The 17123-nt window shown below is 42.7% G+C and overlaps 2 protein-coding genes across 4 annotated transcripts; one reads left to right on the top strand and one right to left on the bottom strand.

The window, feature by feature from the left end:
* Positions 1–233: 233 nt before the first annotated feature.
* Positions 234–12559, bottom strand: nbr1a (NBR1 autophagy cargo receptor a). 3 transcript variants are annotated; one of them, XM_084039903.1, is made up of 22 exons: positions 12344–12558; positions 11921–11983; positions 10894–10912; positions 10666–10688; positions 10101–10283; positions 8957–9034; positions 8544–8764; positions 7994–8113; positions 7416–7709; positions 6887–7046; positions 6208–6456; positions 5457–5600; positions 5237–5312; positions 4985–5095; positions 4488–4667; positions 4221–4385; positions 3897–4051; positions 3359–3795; positions 2826–2911; positions 2462–2549; positions 2172–2271; positions 234–1703 (listed from the first exon to the last, which is right to left on the bottom strand). In XM_084039903.1, exons 1-22 carry the CDS (start codon positions 12443–12445, stop codon positions 1515–1517), a joined length of 3243 nt encoding a protein of 1080 aa, XP_083896029.1. In that variant the 5' UTR covers positions 12446–12558; the 3' UTR covers positions 234–1514. The 3 variants fall into 3 exon arrangements, with proteins under 3 accessions (XP_083896029.1, XP_083896028.1, XP_083896030.1); XM_084039902.1 differs by having other exon boundaries at positions 3359–3790; positions 3892–4051; XM_084039904.1 differs by lacking the exon at positions 7416–7709 and having other exon boundaries at positions 3359–3790; positions 3892–4051; positions 12344–12559.
* Positions 12560–12659: 100 nt separating this feature from the next.
* On the top strand, positions 12660–16455 carry psme3 (proteasome activator subunit 3). Its single transcript, XM_084039905.1, has 10 exons — positions 12660–12807; positions 13808–13840; positions 13940–14002; positions 14442–14546; positions 14646–14694; positions 15236–15354; positions 15450–15586; positions 15701–15755; positions 15892–15978; positions 16074–16455. The coding sequence occupies exons 1-10, from the start codon at positions 12766–12768 to the stop codon at positions 16152–16154; spliced, it is 771 nt and encodes a 256-aa protein (XP_083896031.1). The 5' UTR covers positions 12660–12765; the 3' UTR covers positions 16155–16455.
* The last annotated feature ends 668 nt before the right edge of the window (positions 16456–17123 follow it).

Consider the following 17123-nt stretch of genomic DNA (forward strand, 5'->3'; position numbering starts at 1 on the left):
GGGGTTTTCAGGCCCTTGAAGGTCCTGGGACCCTGGGGAAGTTGCCTGCTGAGTAATGCAGCTTTGACATACAAAAGGGCTATAAAAATATATGAAAACCTTGTTCTCATTCTGTCAAAAGTATGCAGAATAATCAGCACTTACGTATGTGACCTCTGTACTTTTGACGCCCTTCCAGTTAACCTGGAACAGACCGTCCTGTGTATAAAGTGCAGCAGCGAAGAGACGACAGAGATGTGCAAATAGTTTATTGGCTGATTGACAGCAGAAGGAAATTGAATGTTTACACTCCGACAGAGGAATAGATGGACAAGCATAGTAGATATATTCTGAATTATTCTCTAGAGGATGATTCTTTAAACATGAACAATCAAAGGAGGAAAATATGATTAAAAACAAACAAATCCTCAACCACACACACGGACGTTAACGTCAATCTGCACACTCACATCACAAATGTCAAACCACCACAGTGAACTAATGATCTGGTTTCATGGAAAAGGCGATATAATAAATTATACTTGGTTTTCACTACGAGAGTGAGGAATGTGTTGCCGGAGAGACATCTGGACTTGGTTCAGGGCTTGAGTGACGGTTTCGGGTTGGGATGAGGACACGTGGAGATGCAGGCAGTGGGCGTTGAAAGATGACGCGATGCGTACGTTTTTATACTATTATTTTCCTACTGTGACTGTGCTAAGACCACGAGAACACGACTCATCTCTAAAGCCTCTACCCGTCATGCAGGTGTCTCCTAAAAAGCGGTAGAAAAAAAAGTCAGAAACGGCAATCCCGCCTCGGACACTTTCTCGTATACATTCCACATGTCAACGTCTAAAATAACAGTACTCCTGATACAGAAAAAGATTGCATTGTGTCGGCAGATTTCACTACGCTAAATCGAGAAGAAAGTCTGAACTATTTTTGTCGCCGCTGCTCCGCTGACCCCCTTTAACACCCAAGAACATCCACGTATAAGCTCTCACAAAACGAGCGCTCGCTCTAGTGTGACATTCGACGATACCGATATTTCTTTGCTCTACTTGTGAGGAGAATCTAAGTTGTTTTTTAGGAAGCAGCTACGACAGCCGTACGAACGCAGAGATGAACACTTTTGTCCTGTCAAAGGGCACACAAGGCTCTACGGCCTCATGTAAACAAGGAGTGGCAAAGGTTTACCACTCATAATCATTTACATGTGTGTGTATGGTTCATTTTAAGCTAAATAAAAAAGGCTAAAGGCAGGGGAAGCCATTCATCTCTAATCAACAGTGTTTGAGAAATAAGTGCTCATTTCATTTTTCTTCTTTCCACTTTTAGTGAGATCGTTGCCTTATTATTGGTACAAATAAAACTAGCCACCCTTTGGTATGTGAATCAATTGCACTAAAACGTAAACAGGCCTTTTCTTCGTCTCTTCTTCTTTACATTATTCCAAATAAAAGCTCGAAAGCTGGGAAGGGTGAGAGGAAAAACATTAAAAGTCAAATCTTTTTCCAGCCTCTCCTCCCCCCTCAGCGCTGCCCGTTGACGGCTTTGTTCTGGCCGTCCTCGGCCATCTGCACCAGCTCGTTGACGGTGTGCAGCAGGCTGTAGCCGTGCTTCCTCAGCAGCCGCTGGTTGAGCCGCTGGTCTCTGAAGCCCATCTCCAGAAGCATCGCCATCAGGGACGGGTCCTGCCTGGTGGCCGGGTCGATGCCGCGCTGGAACACACAGAAAAGAGGCTGATTAATTAGTTGGATTATTTAGTTTAATCTGTCAATGGAACTGAATGGAACAATCTGAAGGCACTTCTCCATTTTAGTTTCATTATTAAATAACAGACCATTTACCAAACTGAATGCTGGATTTGTTGAATCAAGTTCACCTTTATGAGGGCTTTGTTGGTTTCACACCAGTGTGATTAGCACAGAAAAATGCTAATTCAACACCTCAGCTCGCAATTTCTTCAAATACCCAAAAGCAAATTTATCACAGATTTACGCATTAACGTAATCTAATTTAAACCAAATTTTCCAAAAATTAATTTAGCCTCAAACTTCACAAACAGACTTTTGGGACCTAAAACAACCCATTTGGTTAATGAAACTCTGTCTAACTCTCTAACGAACTGAAAACGTATTCCTGGCATTATAACGTATATTTGCTTGCTATGCTTGATTTGTTTGTACCTGTATTGAGCAGTTTGGTCCAGTGAAGAGAGCTTTATAAGCGGACGCCGCCACAGACAGGGCCCCTTTGACGAGTCCCTCAGTGATGCCTCCTTGGCCCCTTGTAGAAAGACAAAGTTATACTCGGTTACAGCAGAGAACAACGCATTCCAGCTCCACTTGCTTTTTAAAACAAAAATAGATCTTATGTCAGAAAAACAAAACATTGCAACACATGAAAAAGATGAGGAAATAAACAAAGAGAGAGAAAGTGTAGGAATCTCCTTCAGTGACATATCATTGTTTTGCACCTTGGCTGCAAAGCGTTGCTGGGTCGGGGGTTATAGGTCTCAAAGGCACTGGATGCTGAGCCCGCTGATCTGGACAGACCAGATGACACTGCAGAGCAGAAGAGGAGAAAAAAAAGAAGGATTTAACAACACAGACACGCAAAAAAGTTAGAGGAGGAACGGATCATTCTGCTGAAGCGACAAATCCTGAGAGCCTTCGTGCCGTCTCACTTCCTGTCTTTCTGCAAAAGGGCAAAATGTCTTTCCTTTCTTTGATGCAACAGTGATACTAAACAATTAAACTGCTGTGAAGATGTTCTCTTGATTTTGTGCCAGTGTGATAACACGGTGTTTGGAGTCCGGCGATTGAAAGCGTAAAACTCACCATTAAGGTGGACCCTGGGTTGGTGTGGCTCATAGGGATCGCAGGCTGGAGGACTGGGGTCCTCAGCCAGGTACAGTGCCTCGGACCTGGAACACGCAGCAATTAAACCACATGAGGGTGAAGCACGGAGAAATAATTTAAATGGACAGGGAAGTGCTTAAATTAAAAGATGAGAATATTGACGAAAACAATCGACTGTGCACAAACAGGAAATTGCATCATATTTAAATGATACATATATTTTCCTACATTAAGTTCTGTTACCAAAATCATCCATTCTAAGCTGTTCTCACTGCATGAACTGATATTGCTGATATCCTCTTGCAAAATGTACTTAACATTAACATTAATATGGCCTTCCAAGCTTTTGGCACATTTCATTATTATGAGAACAGGAAACATTTTTAAGCAGGAGAACTTAAAATCTGCCAGTAAATCGAGTTTAAATGCATATAGTGAATATAAAATATCTATGACTTCACTGAAGTTTGTTTCCTTCCTGCAAGCTAACCGGGACATTTGACTGATCTGACCTGGGTGAGTAGAGGGTCGGAGGGGGCAGCAGAGGGTCTGGAACCAAGGACGGTGGCGCCACCACTTCGGGGGTGAGCATCACCGCGTCCAGGAGCTGCGAGGCACACAGCATCTGGTTCACGCTGCTGCTGCTGCTGTGGCTGGGAGTGACGGGTGGAGGCCACGCGGTCTCGGACGAATCCACCGCCTCGACCACCTCCAGCCTCTCTGTCGGCGGTGTCAACTCGCCTCCCTCGGAGTCGGACTCTTCCTCCTGCGGCGCGTCCGGATCGGCTGACGTCACATCAGCAGCGTCGGCGCCGTCCTCGTCGCCATCGGGCTGTGACATGGCGGAGCTGTACATGGACTCGCCCAGAGGCCGGCTGGTGTCAAAGCAGTCTGGGAGGACGATGATGTAATCGTCGCAGGAGGAGACTGAGGAGGTCTGGCTGCTGACCTGAGACATGGGAGGAGAAGATGGTGGACTTGATCACATGACGACGACCAAACCGACAACCTCATTATATGAGAATGAATATTTACTCTCATAGACCTCACCTCCTCCCAGTCTTCTCCTCTGGTTCCAGCCTCCTCTTTCTCCTCTTGAACATCCCTCAGGTTCGCCACGTTGTCCAGGACTTCCTCCTCCTCGTCCTCCAGATCACGACCTGAACTCATATGCAGGTTTTCATTCACTGGTTCCAGCAGAAGAACTGGAAGACGAAAAACACCTCAATGAGCAGGTGAAGCTCAATTCATTAATAATGACAAAAGTTATGACAGAAATTTTAAGATTATTTAAATCAAACATTCCTCTGGGTTATTTGTGTGTCTATATATATATATAAAATAAATGAGGGAAATTCATCCAGTAGAAGTCACCTGGCCTCGTCTCCTCTTCTGTGATCTGGTTGAGGCCGGAGTTCAGAGGCAGAGCTGAACTTTCAAGCCTAATGGAGCAGACTTCCTCACTTCCTTCGTGCACGCTCTCGGTCTTCTCGGCCTCCACGGCTCTCTCGTAGCAGAAGTTGGTGCCGCGGGAAACAACTGGAATAAAACACAAAAAAACAGCAACCTTTAAACACATAACTAATTGGTGAGAGTGTATAACAATAACAACACGGTGTGATTAAAGGAGGTGCAGCCCACCTTGTGGTTTGTGGCTGCTGTGCTCCGCTCTGCGTGGGGGTCTGTGATCAGGAGCCTCCTCCAGGGTCAGGGAGCGGATGACCGTCTCGCAGAGGAACTGGGCTCCACTGATCTCCTCCTCCCGGTCCTCCTCCTGGGTCGCGGCCTCCAGGGGCTCCCTGAGCTGCCTCAGTTTCACTCCTAGACAAAAACATTATTTCTGAGGTGCTGGTTCAGCTCTCTTGGCATGAAAAGGGGTCCCGATCCTCAGGTCTACAGATTGTTATCCTGTCAAGAACTAAAAGTCTTCCTAACTCCACAACCACCAGGCTCTTTTTTTTTGTGGCTCTTCGGACGAAGTGGTCCAGTGAGAGTTCACTTCACACAAACGGGCTTAAACTAGGTTTCTACTTCAGTGAAAGTTAATTTCATCTCATTGCCTAGCAACAGCCGGCATTACATTCACCCTATTCACCATTCATACTCTGGAGGTTTTTGTAGCAGGCAGCCGGTCTTACCAAAAAGCTTCCTGACCCCTGTGACCTCTGCGTCTTCTTTGATCTGTGCCATGATGGCGTTCTCCAACATCGGTGCGTCGTGGGGCAGAGGGGATATGCAGGGAGTCAAATCTACAAATTAAACAGGCACACAACACAGTTTACACACCAACAACAGGACATTTCTCTGCCCTGATGCAATCAAAAAGCAAAACGTTGCATAATAACAAACTCTCATCTTCAGCAGCGTTTAAATCCTTGTGGATTTCTTACCCTCAGGAGTGTTGTTGGGAACCTTCTCCAGCTCTTGCACAATATTGATATCCAACAACTCAAATGAGAGAAGATCCTAAAAACAGAAAAGAAGAGAAGACATGTAGGGAGTTACAGCTACCGAGCCCTGATCCATGTACAAAAAGACATTTCACAGCATTTTCCTCACAGAAAACCTAGTTTACAACATGTTCTAGCTCGATGCTTTCCGAGTGTGCACCTGTGCCGTCAGCAGGTCGACCGAGGGGAAGTAGTAGTCCTCGTGGTTCAGGTCTACGGACAAGCCGGGGCAGCAGTCCTTAGGCCTTACCTCCATCTCCCTTTCCCTCTCCTTCTCCTTCTCTGCTGGCCTCACCTCCTCCTTCTGAAGCACACACAACAACGGCATCATGAGTATCGAACGAGGAGAACCAGCATTAAATCCTCCACGGTAACGCTGAGTACTGTGTCCAGTGTTTTTCTGTTTATCTGTTGTTCCGAATCACAAACATCCACATTTTTTTCTTTTTAGAAAATGTTTTCTTTTATTAAGCTGGAACCAGGACGTACACGGACTGCAACAAGGCTTTTATCCTGCCTTAGCATGTTGCATTTTTTACTTTATCTGGAAAAGGCATTTGTGGTGAAAGAAGCACTCAGATCCTTTCCTGTTTGGTTTTTTCCTTTCTTCTCTCTGTCTTGGACATTTTATTTAGTACATAATATATAAAAATGAAGTATTTCCAAATGTTGTGCAAATGCCAACAGTTTGCACGAGTAAAACTATATGAAACAACATAAATGCATCCAAAATCCCACTTACAGAAGGATTATTTATTATATTTATTTATTTACAGTAATGTTGTAGCTTGTTGAGGTGGTGATTATTTAAAATATGTTTGATAATTTTGTCTAGTGGTTTCCAACCTTTTATTTAAAAGGGACACCAGATAAATCTGAAGGGGCATGGCGTCACTGGGTATCAGACTTGCCCGTTGTTTGCTCTGGTGCCCGAGGGCGTCGCGGCCATCGCCGGGTTCGACCACGATGCTGCACCAGACGCGCGGGCCGAACTGACAGCCGCAGTGAGCCAGTCTCCAGTGAGAGGTGTACGTGCCCTCCGTCGCGGGCGCCACAAAGGCCACGCTGACCACGCCCACTTGTCCCGGCAGCAGCAAGGGGACCGGCACCTCCCTCTTCTCCCCCGACGCCAGGCCGAGGTTCCCCCACATGAACACCAGCTGGGTGCACGTACACACACATACACAAAAACACAAAATAGGAATAGGCATGCGAAAGAAAAAAGAAAGGCACAAAAGACGAGAGCATGCAGCCAAAATAATATACACTCAAAGTGAGGACGGAGACACACACACACACACACACACACACACACACACACACACACACACACACACACACACACACACACACACACACACACACACACACTTTAAAACACAACATAACTGAATGGAAATAATAAACACCTCAGACAAAAAAGGGCATTAGTTGTATTTGGCTTGGTAAGAATTCTGAGCTGGTGTTAGCGGAGAGGAAGGAGGCAATGAGCTGAGTTGGTACTCAAGGTGGAAGTGAAGCAAAGGGGGAGGGGGAGGGGGGGCAAAAGAGAGAGTAGAGCTGTCCTCTCGGCGGGTGGGATGGGGGTACCTTAGTCTTTGAGGTCCAGCTGATAGTGCCCGAGTTCCTCATCTTCCAGTATTTGATGAACTTGGTATCGGGCTCCAAACGGGTGCCGTCCGGCAGATTTTCGTCCAGAAACAAGGCAGCCATAGTGGGAACCAAGGACGTGTGCGAGACCCCGGGACCCCTAGTTTCAAGTGTACAGAGCATTGTTGAAAATAGCCCTGGTTTCTGATAACACCCATCTCTTTTGTTCTCTACGAATCAAAAAAGCAGGACCCAAGATTTTTTTTTTTTTTTTTGCAGCTCAAAAGCAAATTTTTCTTAGAAAATCTATGAAGCAGCAGCAGCAGCAGTTTTGACATTGAGGTAGTTCCAACATTTTTTCCACCACCCCAGAGCAGCCAGCGACACACTCATACAGAACCAGATTACAAAGATGGCATATTTTGATTTTTCTTTTTTTCTCGGGGAAAAAAAAAAAGACTTTATTGCATCCATGCTGGGTTTTCGAGGTACCCAGCACTGTCGGACGCCCTTCCGATGTGGCGCTTACTCTGGACTGGAGGCCTGGGGATCGGGGACCGGGGCGGGGATGGGACCTTGGGCTGGACCTGAGGCTGTTTCTGAGGCAGCAGTGGGGGGCAGGGTTGGGACCTGGGTGGACGCGGAGGCCATGTTTGTCAGGTTGGCTCTGCCTGAGGTAGAGGGCCCGCTCCACTGCAGGCCCCTCTTCTCCAGTCTCAGTTTCTTCTTGATTTCCTTCACTTCAGCTCTGAGCTGCCTCCTTTCAGCTTTGAGGCGCTGTCGCTCGGCCTTGCGCACTGTCCTGTCGCCTCGCCTTGGGAACCTGGTTTGAAATGTCATCAGGAACACCTATTTGTTGACTATCAAGAGTTTATTTTCCAAGAACAAGACACATACACACACACTCAGAATTCATGACTTACAGTAATCTAGCTGCTAAAACATTTTTTTGCAGTCCTGCTTTGCATCTATTTGTATTTACGTCTTCCTCCGTTAATGCAGGAGAAGTGATAGCAAAAAAGGGCTAGCACTGTTGCAAGTAAAAAATGTCTTATTGTTTCAAGGAGAGGGGGCGAGACTGATCCTCGGTCTTGTGGGGGGGTTTACCTCAACTCTCCCGACATTCCGTGCTCGGGGATGGAGAGAGGCGTCTTGGTTCTCACGAGGTTGTGGCTGGGGTCGTGGCTATGTCTGCACATCTCGCACAGGATGCAGGACGGGCACACGCTGGCGACAAAACCATTCACATGATAATCATAAAGCTGCTCACAGACCACACAACAGGCGCGATAAAAAAGTGCATCGTAGACGGGGAACAGACTCGTAAAAAAATGCACGAAGGATCGTTAGAAAGATCATTAAAAGTGTAAAAACATGTTTAAAAGAATCACCACTGTCACTCATTGATTCAGTCGGGACGATGTGAAAGTTTCATGTCACAATATTATTCGGATGTTTTCTATCTGTAATGCAAAAAAAAAAGGTTTCTTAAGTGGAGATCGTAAAGGACAAGTAAAAAAATTATTGTATAAATATATACAATTTTTAAAAAAATAGTCTGTTCTTTCTGACAATTCGTGGAGGCCTATTTAAAAAAATAAAACAAATCAGGCTTGGCCATAAATCCTGTACCGTCCCTATTCTAACGTCTTCCTACCTGCACTTGTAGGCCCCTTCGGAGGTGAGCTTGTTGCAGCTGCTGCAGTTTGGGGTGTAGCCAAGAGATCCGGTGGCGGTGGAGGGTCCTGGTCTGGGCCCTATGGGACCACCACTGGCCTTGATCTCAAGGGGCCCATCAGATGATTTGTGGGTGCAACACTGGCCAGAAAAGTCATTGCACATCCTCTCCACCACCTCTTTGACCACCTCATCTTTAAACTGTAAAAGAGTTTATGTCAGTAAATGATATTAACGTTGACGAAAACACTTCTTATTTTCAGCTGATTACACACCAAAGAAAACCTACTTAATATTATTGCAGTTTCTGTCAATAGATCCCCCCTAAATGCTTCACACTGGCCCTTTAAGAGATGGCATTTAAAAAAACAAAAAAAACATTTCAAATCGTACCTTCTCCATGTACGATCTAAACCACATGGGAGGCGGCTCATCTTCCGGCTTGTTCCCCTTGCTGTCCTTTACGGTGACCTGTATCAAAATACAAATTGGAGTTGCTTGATCAAAAGAATCTTAAAAGGGACAGTTCACCACAAAATGAAAACTACATATTTCTCTCTGTTTATCAAGATGGTTTCGATTGTGAGTTGCCGAGTTTTAGAGTAATCGGCCGTAAAGATGTCGGCCTTCTCTCCAATAAAATGGTGTTATACGGCACTCAGCGGTAATGTCAGCCCTTGTGACACCTAGAGATGTAAATGGTGTCCTCCTCGGCTGATCTGTAATGTCTGTTAGCTCGGTGGTGCTAAATGAGCGAGCAGCATGGTCCTTCTACATGGTGATGTAGAGTTGTAGTCCTGTAGAAAGAAAGGAGTTCCCGACGTGAAACTGCTCACAACTATGGGTTATCTTGACTAACCCGCTCAAGATTTCTGGAAAAGACATTGCTGACGTCCAGTTTGTTGGGGAGAAGGCTGACAATCTCTGCGGCCGACATCTCCGCCACTCACACAAGAACACTCTAGTTTGATAAAACAACACTACAGGTATAGGGGTAGGTAAAAATATCGATACGGCAATATATCGCGATACTTTGCCGCCCAATACGTTATCAATTTTTCAACTCCAAAGATCGATACATTTTTTTTAAAAAGATTCATGTTTAGACGCGTTGTGAATGCAGTACTTTATCCTTTTTCATTTCTATTTTCAATAATTATTCCAGTGAATTTCATGGGAATTAATAAAATGGAGAGGCTGTTTTGAATTATATAGTTTTGACTCAATTTGTCCTCTGATCAATATCATCTGATGTACATATACAGGTACTTGTTTTCATCTTTATTTATATCGCAATATCGTGATACGTATCGTGACCAAAGTATCGTTATACGTATCGTATCGTTCTTGCCAATACTCACCCCTTTACAGGAAAGAGAGAAATATTGAGTTTTGATTTGGATTTGAACTTTCCCTTTCCAATCAAAATTATAATCAAAAATGATACTGCAAAAGCTAATAAATGTAACATAGTGTGTGTCTGAATGTATAAAAAGAAGAGAGTAGGACAAGGAGGAGAATCCATCAGTTTCCTTACAGCTTCTCGCTCCGGAGTGACCTGTGTGCCTTTTTCCACCGTTTTGACCCTCGACGGGTACGGAGGAGCAGGCCGGAGGTCTCCTTTCAGCTCCTTCACCTCCGTCTTCAGGGGGCCTCCGCACGCCTGACCTTTCATCTTGTACACGTTCATGTGCAATTGGTTCCCCTGCTTCTCGGCACTCTGCATGGCAAAAACAAGCAATGAACAAACACCACCGGAGACCGACATGGAAATATGTAAATAGACACGTGTGAGAGTAGAAAATAGAAAGAAAATATATATGTCCTCTGTGTGTTTGCACAACTATGTGAATGCTGCTCCACTGGAACGAGAGCATATTTGTCCTGCGATTTTGTCTTGAGGACAGTCGCACGGTGCATCCTGTCTATATGATGCATGGGCTCATATTTTCTCGCGTGCTTAGAGAGAATTTTTTTTTCCGTCTTCGGTTTATCAAGCTCCCCAATTTCCTCATGATCTCTGCACTCGGCATTGACTTGTTATGTGCTGTTGAATAATGTAAATAATCGATATTCAACATTAATCCAGCAGAGCCCCATACCTTGATGGCTTCTTGATATTCATCTGAAATAAAAAAGCAGATCAACCGTGAATCACTGAGTGACCATTATTGCTTATTATTATTATTATTATTATTATTATTATTATTGTATTATAAATACTACAAGTATTAAGGTCTGTTTCCTGCCATTACAGTTGTAATTGTATTCAAATCTTTATTTTACATGTTTTTTTGATGATCATCACAACAACAAAATTGTTTCCACACCTTGACTGTTGATACAAATCTGAAATAAAAGAGTGACAGAGATCAGAATGAGCCGATGACCTCACGTTCAACCGAAACATCCTTATCACTTTGCAATCAATGTAGTACTCAGCAATGCCATGGTGTAGAAATACTCTGTTACAGGTAAAATACAACTCAATTACATTTAAAAAAAAAAAAAAAAATCTTTATTTGTCCCCGGGGGCACAGCTGCGCAAGAATAAAATGGCGACACAAAACAAAACAAGCAAAAAAACTGTACAGATTAAGATGACGACGTGAGAAAAAAACAGCATCGGTGCAAATGTACAAACAAGCAGCATCTTGAAACATGAGAATAAACGCACGTAAAAATATAAACGGGTATTGACTCTGAATACGATATATTATAAAAAAGGTAATGTACAATCTATAAGCAAAGTATGACTTGATAAATATACAGACAGATATGAAGAAATATATAAACTGGTAGACTGGAGATACAGTAATGATATAATTTGAGGTGCATTATGGCAGTGAAAAATAACTTATATTACTATTATTATTATTATACAGAGAGCTATGTTACAGTTTAAGGTGCGTGTTAATAATGAGCTGCATCCATCATGACACTGCATTCCATTATTAATTACTACAGTAAAGGTACAAAAGAAGAGTTTTTCCCTATTGAATTTGAAATAGAGCACTAATTACCTAACCTTATGAACATAAACTCAACCAAACTACCATTGTAATGCATTTCACTGTATTATATAATAAGTGTTCTGTGTTGTACTGCATTGCAATGTATTGATAACATGGGGCTTTTAATTTGATTATAACCTGTCCAAGGAATACAAATGTATTTAGTTAGAGGACATTAAAGAGCCTAAAAATTAGACTAGTGTCGGCTAATAAATGGGGTGAATTGAAAATGTATAAAGTAGCATTAAATGCAAGTACTCAAATATAGTAGGGGTACTTATAATTGTACTTAGTTACATTCCACCACTGGTTAAAACACACACATTTACATACACTCCCTTACCTCTTCATTATCCTCATCAAAGTATTTCACTTGAAAGTGGTTGATCCCAAAAGAAGCTTTGATCTGAAATATAATAACCAAAATGATTAAAATCAGAACTTTTTTCTCTCCCCTTCTTCCTCACAGGTGTTATGAAAACATTAATAATGCACAGGTTGAATAAGACCTTTCACAGTTACAGCTAGCTACCAGTACAAACGCATCGTAGCAAACGGTGCCCTCTCCTTGCGTCGTTTTATCGCGCGTGGGCTTTAAAAGATTTACTACTTGGGTACATTTTTATTTTTGTCGCAGCAGCACAGACTTGGCCCCTTCAACTGGGTCTATTGTTTACGTGTCTAGGCCATGTCTGGGCCTGCGTCTTCACCAAACTGCGCCAGCGTTTTAGCCCACCGCGCTCGAGCTAGCTCGCTAGCAGCTTACCCAGGCTTCCACGGACTCCCACTCCAGTTTGTCCAGATCCTGAGCCAGAAACCTCTTCACGTTGCCTCGGAAATTCACTTTAATCGCGACTGGCAGACCCATGTCGGCCGTTTATAAGCGCGTAAGCGGCTATCATTTGCGGTGACGCCGGCCTATTTGATCCCCGTTGCCCTCGACTGTCTTTTCTTGTTTACATCGTCAGCTGCGTCGAGAAAAATACGGTGACGTTTTCGCGCAGGCGCAGTCAAACCACCACCACCACCGTCATCGTTATCGTCATCGTCGTCGCCCTCCTCCTCCTCTCTGTCGCGTGTGATTTACGTCATCTTTAAGCTCGCAAAGTGTGGCTGACAGGTAAAAAAAATTAAATAAGCCACACTGTTGGGACAATCTTTTCTTCGCCTATTTTTTGATCACATAAGATGTCTTCGCTTCTCAAGGTGGACAATGAAATTAAAACCAAGGTGAGATTTGTGTTTCGGGAAAACTCCGGTTGAGGTTGTTAACGACGCGTTGTTGCCATTTTTTGCTTGCTAGCATGTTAGCCACGTTTCTGTAGCGTGCGTTGAGAAGTCAGGCTAGCAGCGGCTAGCTAACGGCGGCTAACCGGCTTCTTTCCCGCGTGTCACGTTTACCTGTCCAACCTCCCTACGTCGCAGTCGCGATAAGCTTCGTGCGGGTGTAACGGGACGTTTTGTGTTACAGAGCTGTTTGTATAAAGAGTTTTATCGGGAGAGTACATGCGTTCAAAAGGGGGCCCTAGCTACCAAGTTAGCTAATTCAACCATGTCCCGTAGTCATGCCTGCGTCATGTTATACTGTTGTGGCTCTTAACGTGTATGCTAGCTTCACTTTGTGATGGCTGAATAACAGTGGACGAAAGTAAAAATAAATAAAAAATAACGTTACTCCACTGTGAGTGAAAGCCCTGCATGCAAACTGAACAGCGCTCACATTATATGAATGTGAGCGCTTGAACAGAAAATGTTCTGTTACGGTCTCTGTGCTTCTGGTTTAATAATCCAGCTGCATAATGTGTAACATTGCATTTCACTGCTGTGGATCTTGATGGTTGTGCTGATTTTGACTCCTGTTTATATACCGTTTAATCTACAGCAATGCATCATATTATGCAAGACCATCGTATGCTTGTCCTGTTTTCACCTTTTGTGATGATCTAGCTCATTTAAGAGGGTTTTAAAATAGTGGATTTATTTTGAGAAGATGTTTCAATAAAATGCATTTTTTAGGAGGGTTATGGAAATGTGTAATCTGAAAAACTAAAGCTGTCAGACAATATAATTGTTTAAATAGCACATCATCTGCCTCTGAGATGTTATGGCGTAAAGTACAAGTACCTCTAAATGTATACTTTTGTAAATAAACCCACTTCTTGTCTAAAGAAACATAAGTCTGGAAAAGCAATTGGTCTGATATTTGAACTCTTGTCTCGTGTGTTTGTAGGTTGATGCTTTCAGGGAACGTATCACTTCAGAAGTAAGTATCGCTTTAAGTGTAAATAAAATGCTGTGGGAGAACATTAAGTCAACACTACAGTTTGTTTTTCAATCCACTGAAACATTGCATTTCTTTCAGGCAGAGCATCTAGTTGCAAGTTTTTTCCCAAAGAAGTTGCTGGAGCTTGATCACTTCTTAAAGGTCAGTGTTCATTCAAATTAAGGCAAATTGCGTATTTTTAGATCTGACATGCATTCTTCGTTAGTTACCCCCAAAATTCAGTAAAAGTTCAGATACTTACACAGGCAGAAGGTTTAATCTAAATTGATCAAAGGCAACAACCACATTAAAATTGTTTGCATTGCAAAATGTGTGTTCAAGATGTGGTTGAGAAAGGTAGCTGCACTGTAAACAACGTAGGAAGAAGAATGAAGAGAGGAGATGGCTTCTCCCTCTCAGAGAATTCTGTCATAGATTTACAACATTGCCCACAATGTCCTAAGAAGGGGTAGCTACCACTGTATAAATACATTTTGTCAGTTGACAGATCTTTGAAGTCTCACTGTATATCCTCATATCACCCAACCCCTAATCTAATCTCCTGTGGAAAAATAGTACATTCATCATTGTTGTTTTTCAGGATCCGATCATAAACATAGCTGAACTCAAGGAGATACACTCAGAGATAAACTTGACGGTGCCAGACCCCATCCTACTCTCAAACCTGAATGACGGTCTTGAAGTGGTGAGGCTCCCATTTTTTAGAGTTGAATTAAATCCTCAGTCCTACTGTGTGAGTGGAGGTGAGAGTGTAGCCTGATCTTGGTTTTTGTCCGTTTCACAGCAAAATGCCAAAAAGAGAAAGATCGAGGATGGGAGTGTGGATGACAAGGGTGAGTATAAGACTATATTAAGTAGATCAACTAGATTAAAAGTGAAAGCATTCCACATGCTATGCTGTTTTTCTTTTCTGGCTAAATAGGAACAATGCAAATATGCAACTAAAGGCATTTCCCAGTTGTTTTTCTTACACTTCAGGAGAGATTGTGTGGCATCCTGTTATATTAGTGCAGTGCTTTTTCAAAAAGTGACGGTCAGAATGAGGCGATTGGTTGCTTGGTCTCTGGTGCTCATCCAAACAACTTCACACTCAACACACCTTCCTTGGGTCCTTAAAAATATGCCTGTGAGATGTGAGGTCCATCGGATGACTGGTTGTCGAAAGAATGACGAATAACTTATGTCCCATAGATGGTCATGGAATTTGAAAAATAGGAATTTTGTATACATTTGCTTCACAAAAAAGTGTAACGTATCTGTAGTTTAGTTAAGATTGCATTAGGAACTTGACTTGGTTACACAATACTTTCGTTGCCAGTCCTGGCTCCTTTTGTAAATGTTAATTAGTTTACCCGCCTTTCTCTCTTCACCCAGTGACGGGCACCAAGGTCTTCGTCATGCCCGGCGGGATGATGAAGAGCAACGGAAGCCTCGTTGATCTGATTGAAAAGGTCAAACCAGAGATCAGGACACTCATAGAGAAATGTAACACAGTAAGTGATGTCATAACCGAGCTGTAGCTTTCGCTGATAATTATCCTCCAAGACTTTAAACGGTTTTATTCTGCTTTTTCTCTGTTCCTCTGCAGGTCAAAATGTGGGTCCAGCTGCTTATCCCCAGGATAGAAGATGGCAACAACTTTGGAGTTTCAATCCAGGAGGAGACGGTAGCTGAACTCAGAACAGTTGAAGGAGAGGCGGCATCTTACCTCGACCAGATATCAAGGTCTGTATGAGTCCTAACCATATTGGACGTAGTTCAGTATGAGGACTGATGGAGGCACCACAGTAGAATGCAGAGCAGCTGTAATTGAACTTTGTCTGTCTTCTTCACTTCTAGATACTACATCACACGGGCAAAGCTGGTTTCTAAAATTGCAAAATATCCACACGTGGTAAGTGAATATTTTTTGAAAAGTATCATAAAGTAGAATATACCAAGAGAACAACAGACAGTGCCCTGAATTAAATGCTGTCCGTTTAAAAGATGTAGAATGACTTTTATTTGTAATTATTTGTATTGTTCATTAGGAGGACTATCGGCGCACAGTAACCGAGATTGATGAGAAGGAATACATCAGTCTGAAGATCATAGTTTCTGAGCTCAGAAATCAATATGTAAGTTATTGTATATATTTATTTATTATTAAAATGTTTTTTTCTTTTGCTGTGTTTTCCACATGATTCTAGCGTATTTGTATTTTTCTGCGAAGGTAACGTTACACGACATGATCCTGAAGAACATCGAGAAGATCAAGAGGCCTCGAAGCAGTAACACCGACGCGTTGTACTGATGTTCATCCAGCCCCTCTGAGCCTCCACCTTCCGTCTCCCCAACACGCCTGCCGAGCTGCAGTAGCCTGGCCCTGGTCTACAGGACCACAACTAGACATTCACCTACTTCCGTACAATCGACACCACCCAGTGCAAAAACATAGCTTCCATAAATGGACACAAGGCACGTGTTTTTTGTTTTAAATGTAAAATATTTTTCTTGTTTCAAACCCTTTTTTTGAAGGAAAACGGGGAGCTAGATCATAGACAACAAGAAGCGCTATGTATTTTTTAATTTTAATTAAACATTTCGTCCTCCGATCTTTTTGTGAATTTGCTTCATTTGTAGCTTTTAAGAAGAATTGGGAGCAAAGTGGTTTGTTTTCAGTCCCACTTCACTGAATTTAAGTCTTACGTTAGACTACTTCCTTTTGGAGGATTGTCGTTTAGAGGATACACAACATGAGAATGTTATACATTACACAATATAGTCGTAACACATGAATAAACAGGTTTCAGGTCTAATAAAGGCTTATTCGTTTTCAGTGAAACTGCAGTGTTGAGGCATTGATTCTATTAAATAAAACGTTTTTTGATAAGATAATCATTTTTTGGCCTTTGTTGTATTATGCAAAAAATGCTTTTCCACAACGGATGAAAGTTAACTTTTTATGCAAATATAATTTACACTTTTACACTGTAGGTTTGTTTTCAGGAATGCAGTTGGATATGTATCATTAGGTAGTAATGTTTCCTCTTGGCCTGCAGGTGGCACTGTGGCGTTCTGTATGTCATTCCGTACTGGAAGAGACAGCAGGCGAAAATCAACTGCTAATGAGATCATTCCTAAGTTATAGGTTGATTCTTTGTTTTTTTTTAAATAGTGATTTATTTGTAATGCATGCAGTTAATTCTGTTCTAAATGCACATTTCAATTAAGTACATTAACTCAGCTTCTGTACTTGTATGCGTTTTTGAGGTACTTTTAC

The sequence above is a fragment of the Eutrigla gurnardus genome (assembly GCF_963514095.1).
Source record: "Eutrigla gurnardus genome assembly, chromosome: 22".
Lineage (NCBI taxonomy): Eukaryota > Metazoa > Chordata > Actinopteri > Perciformes > Triglidae > Eutrigla > Eutrigla gurnardus.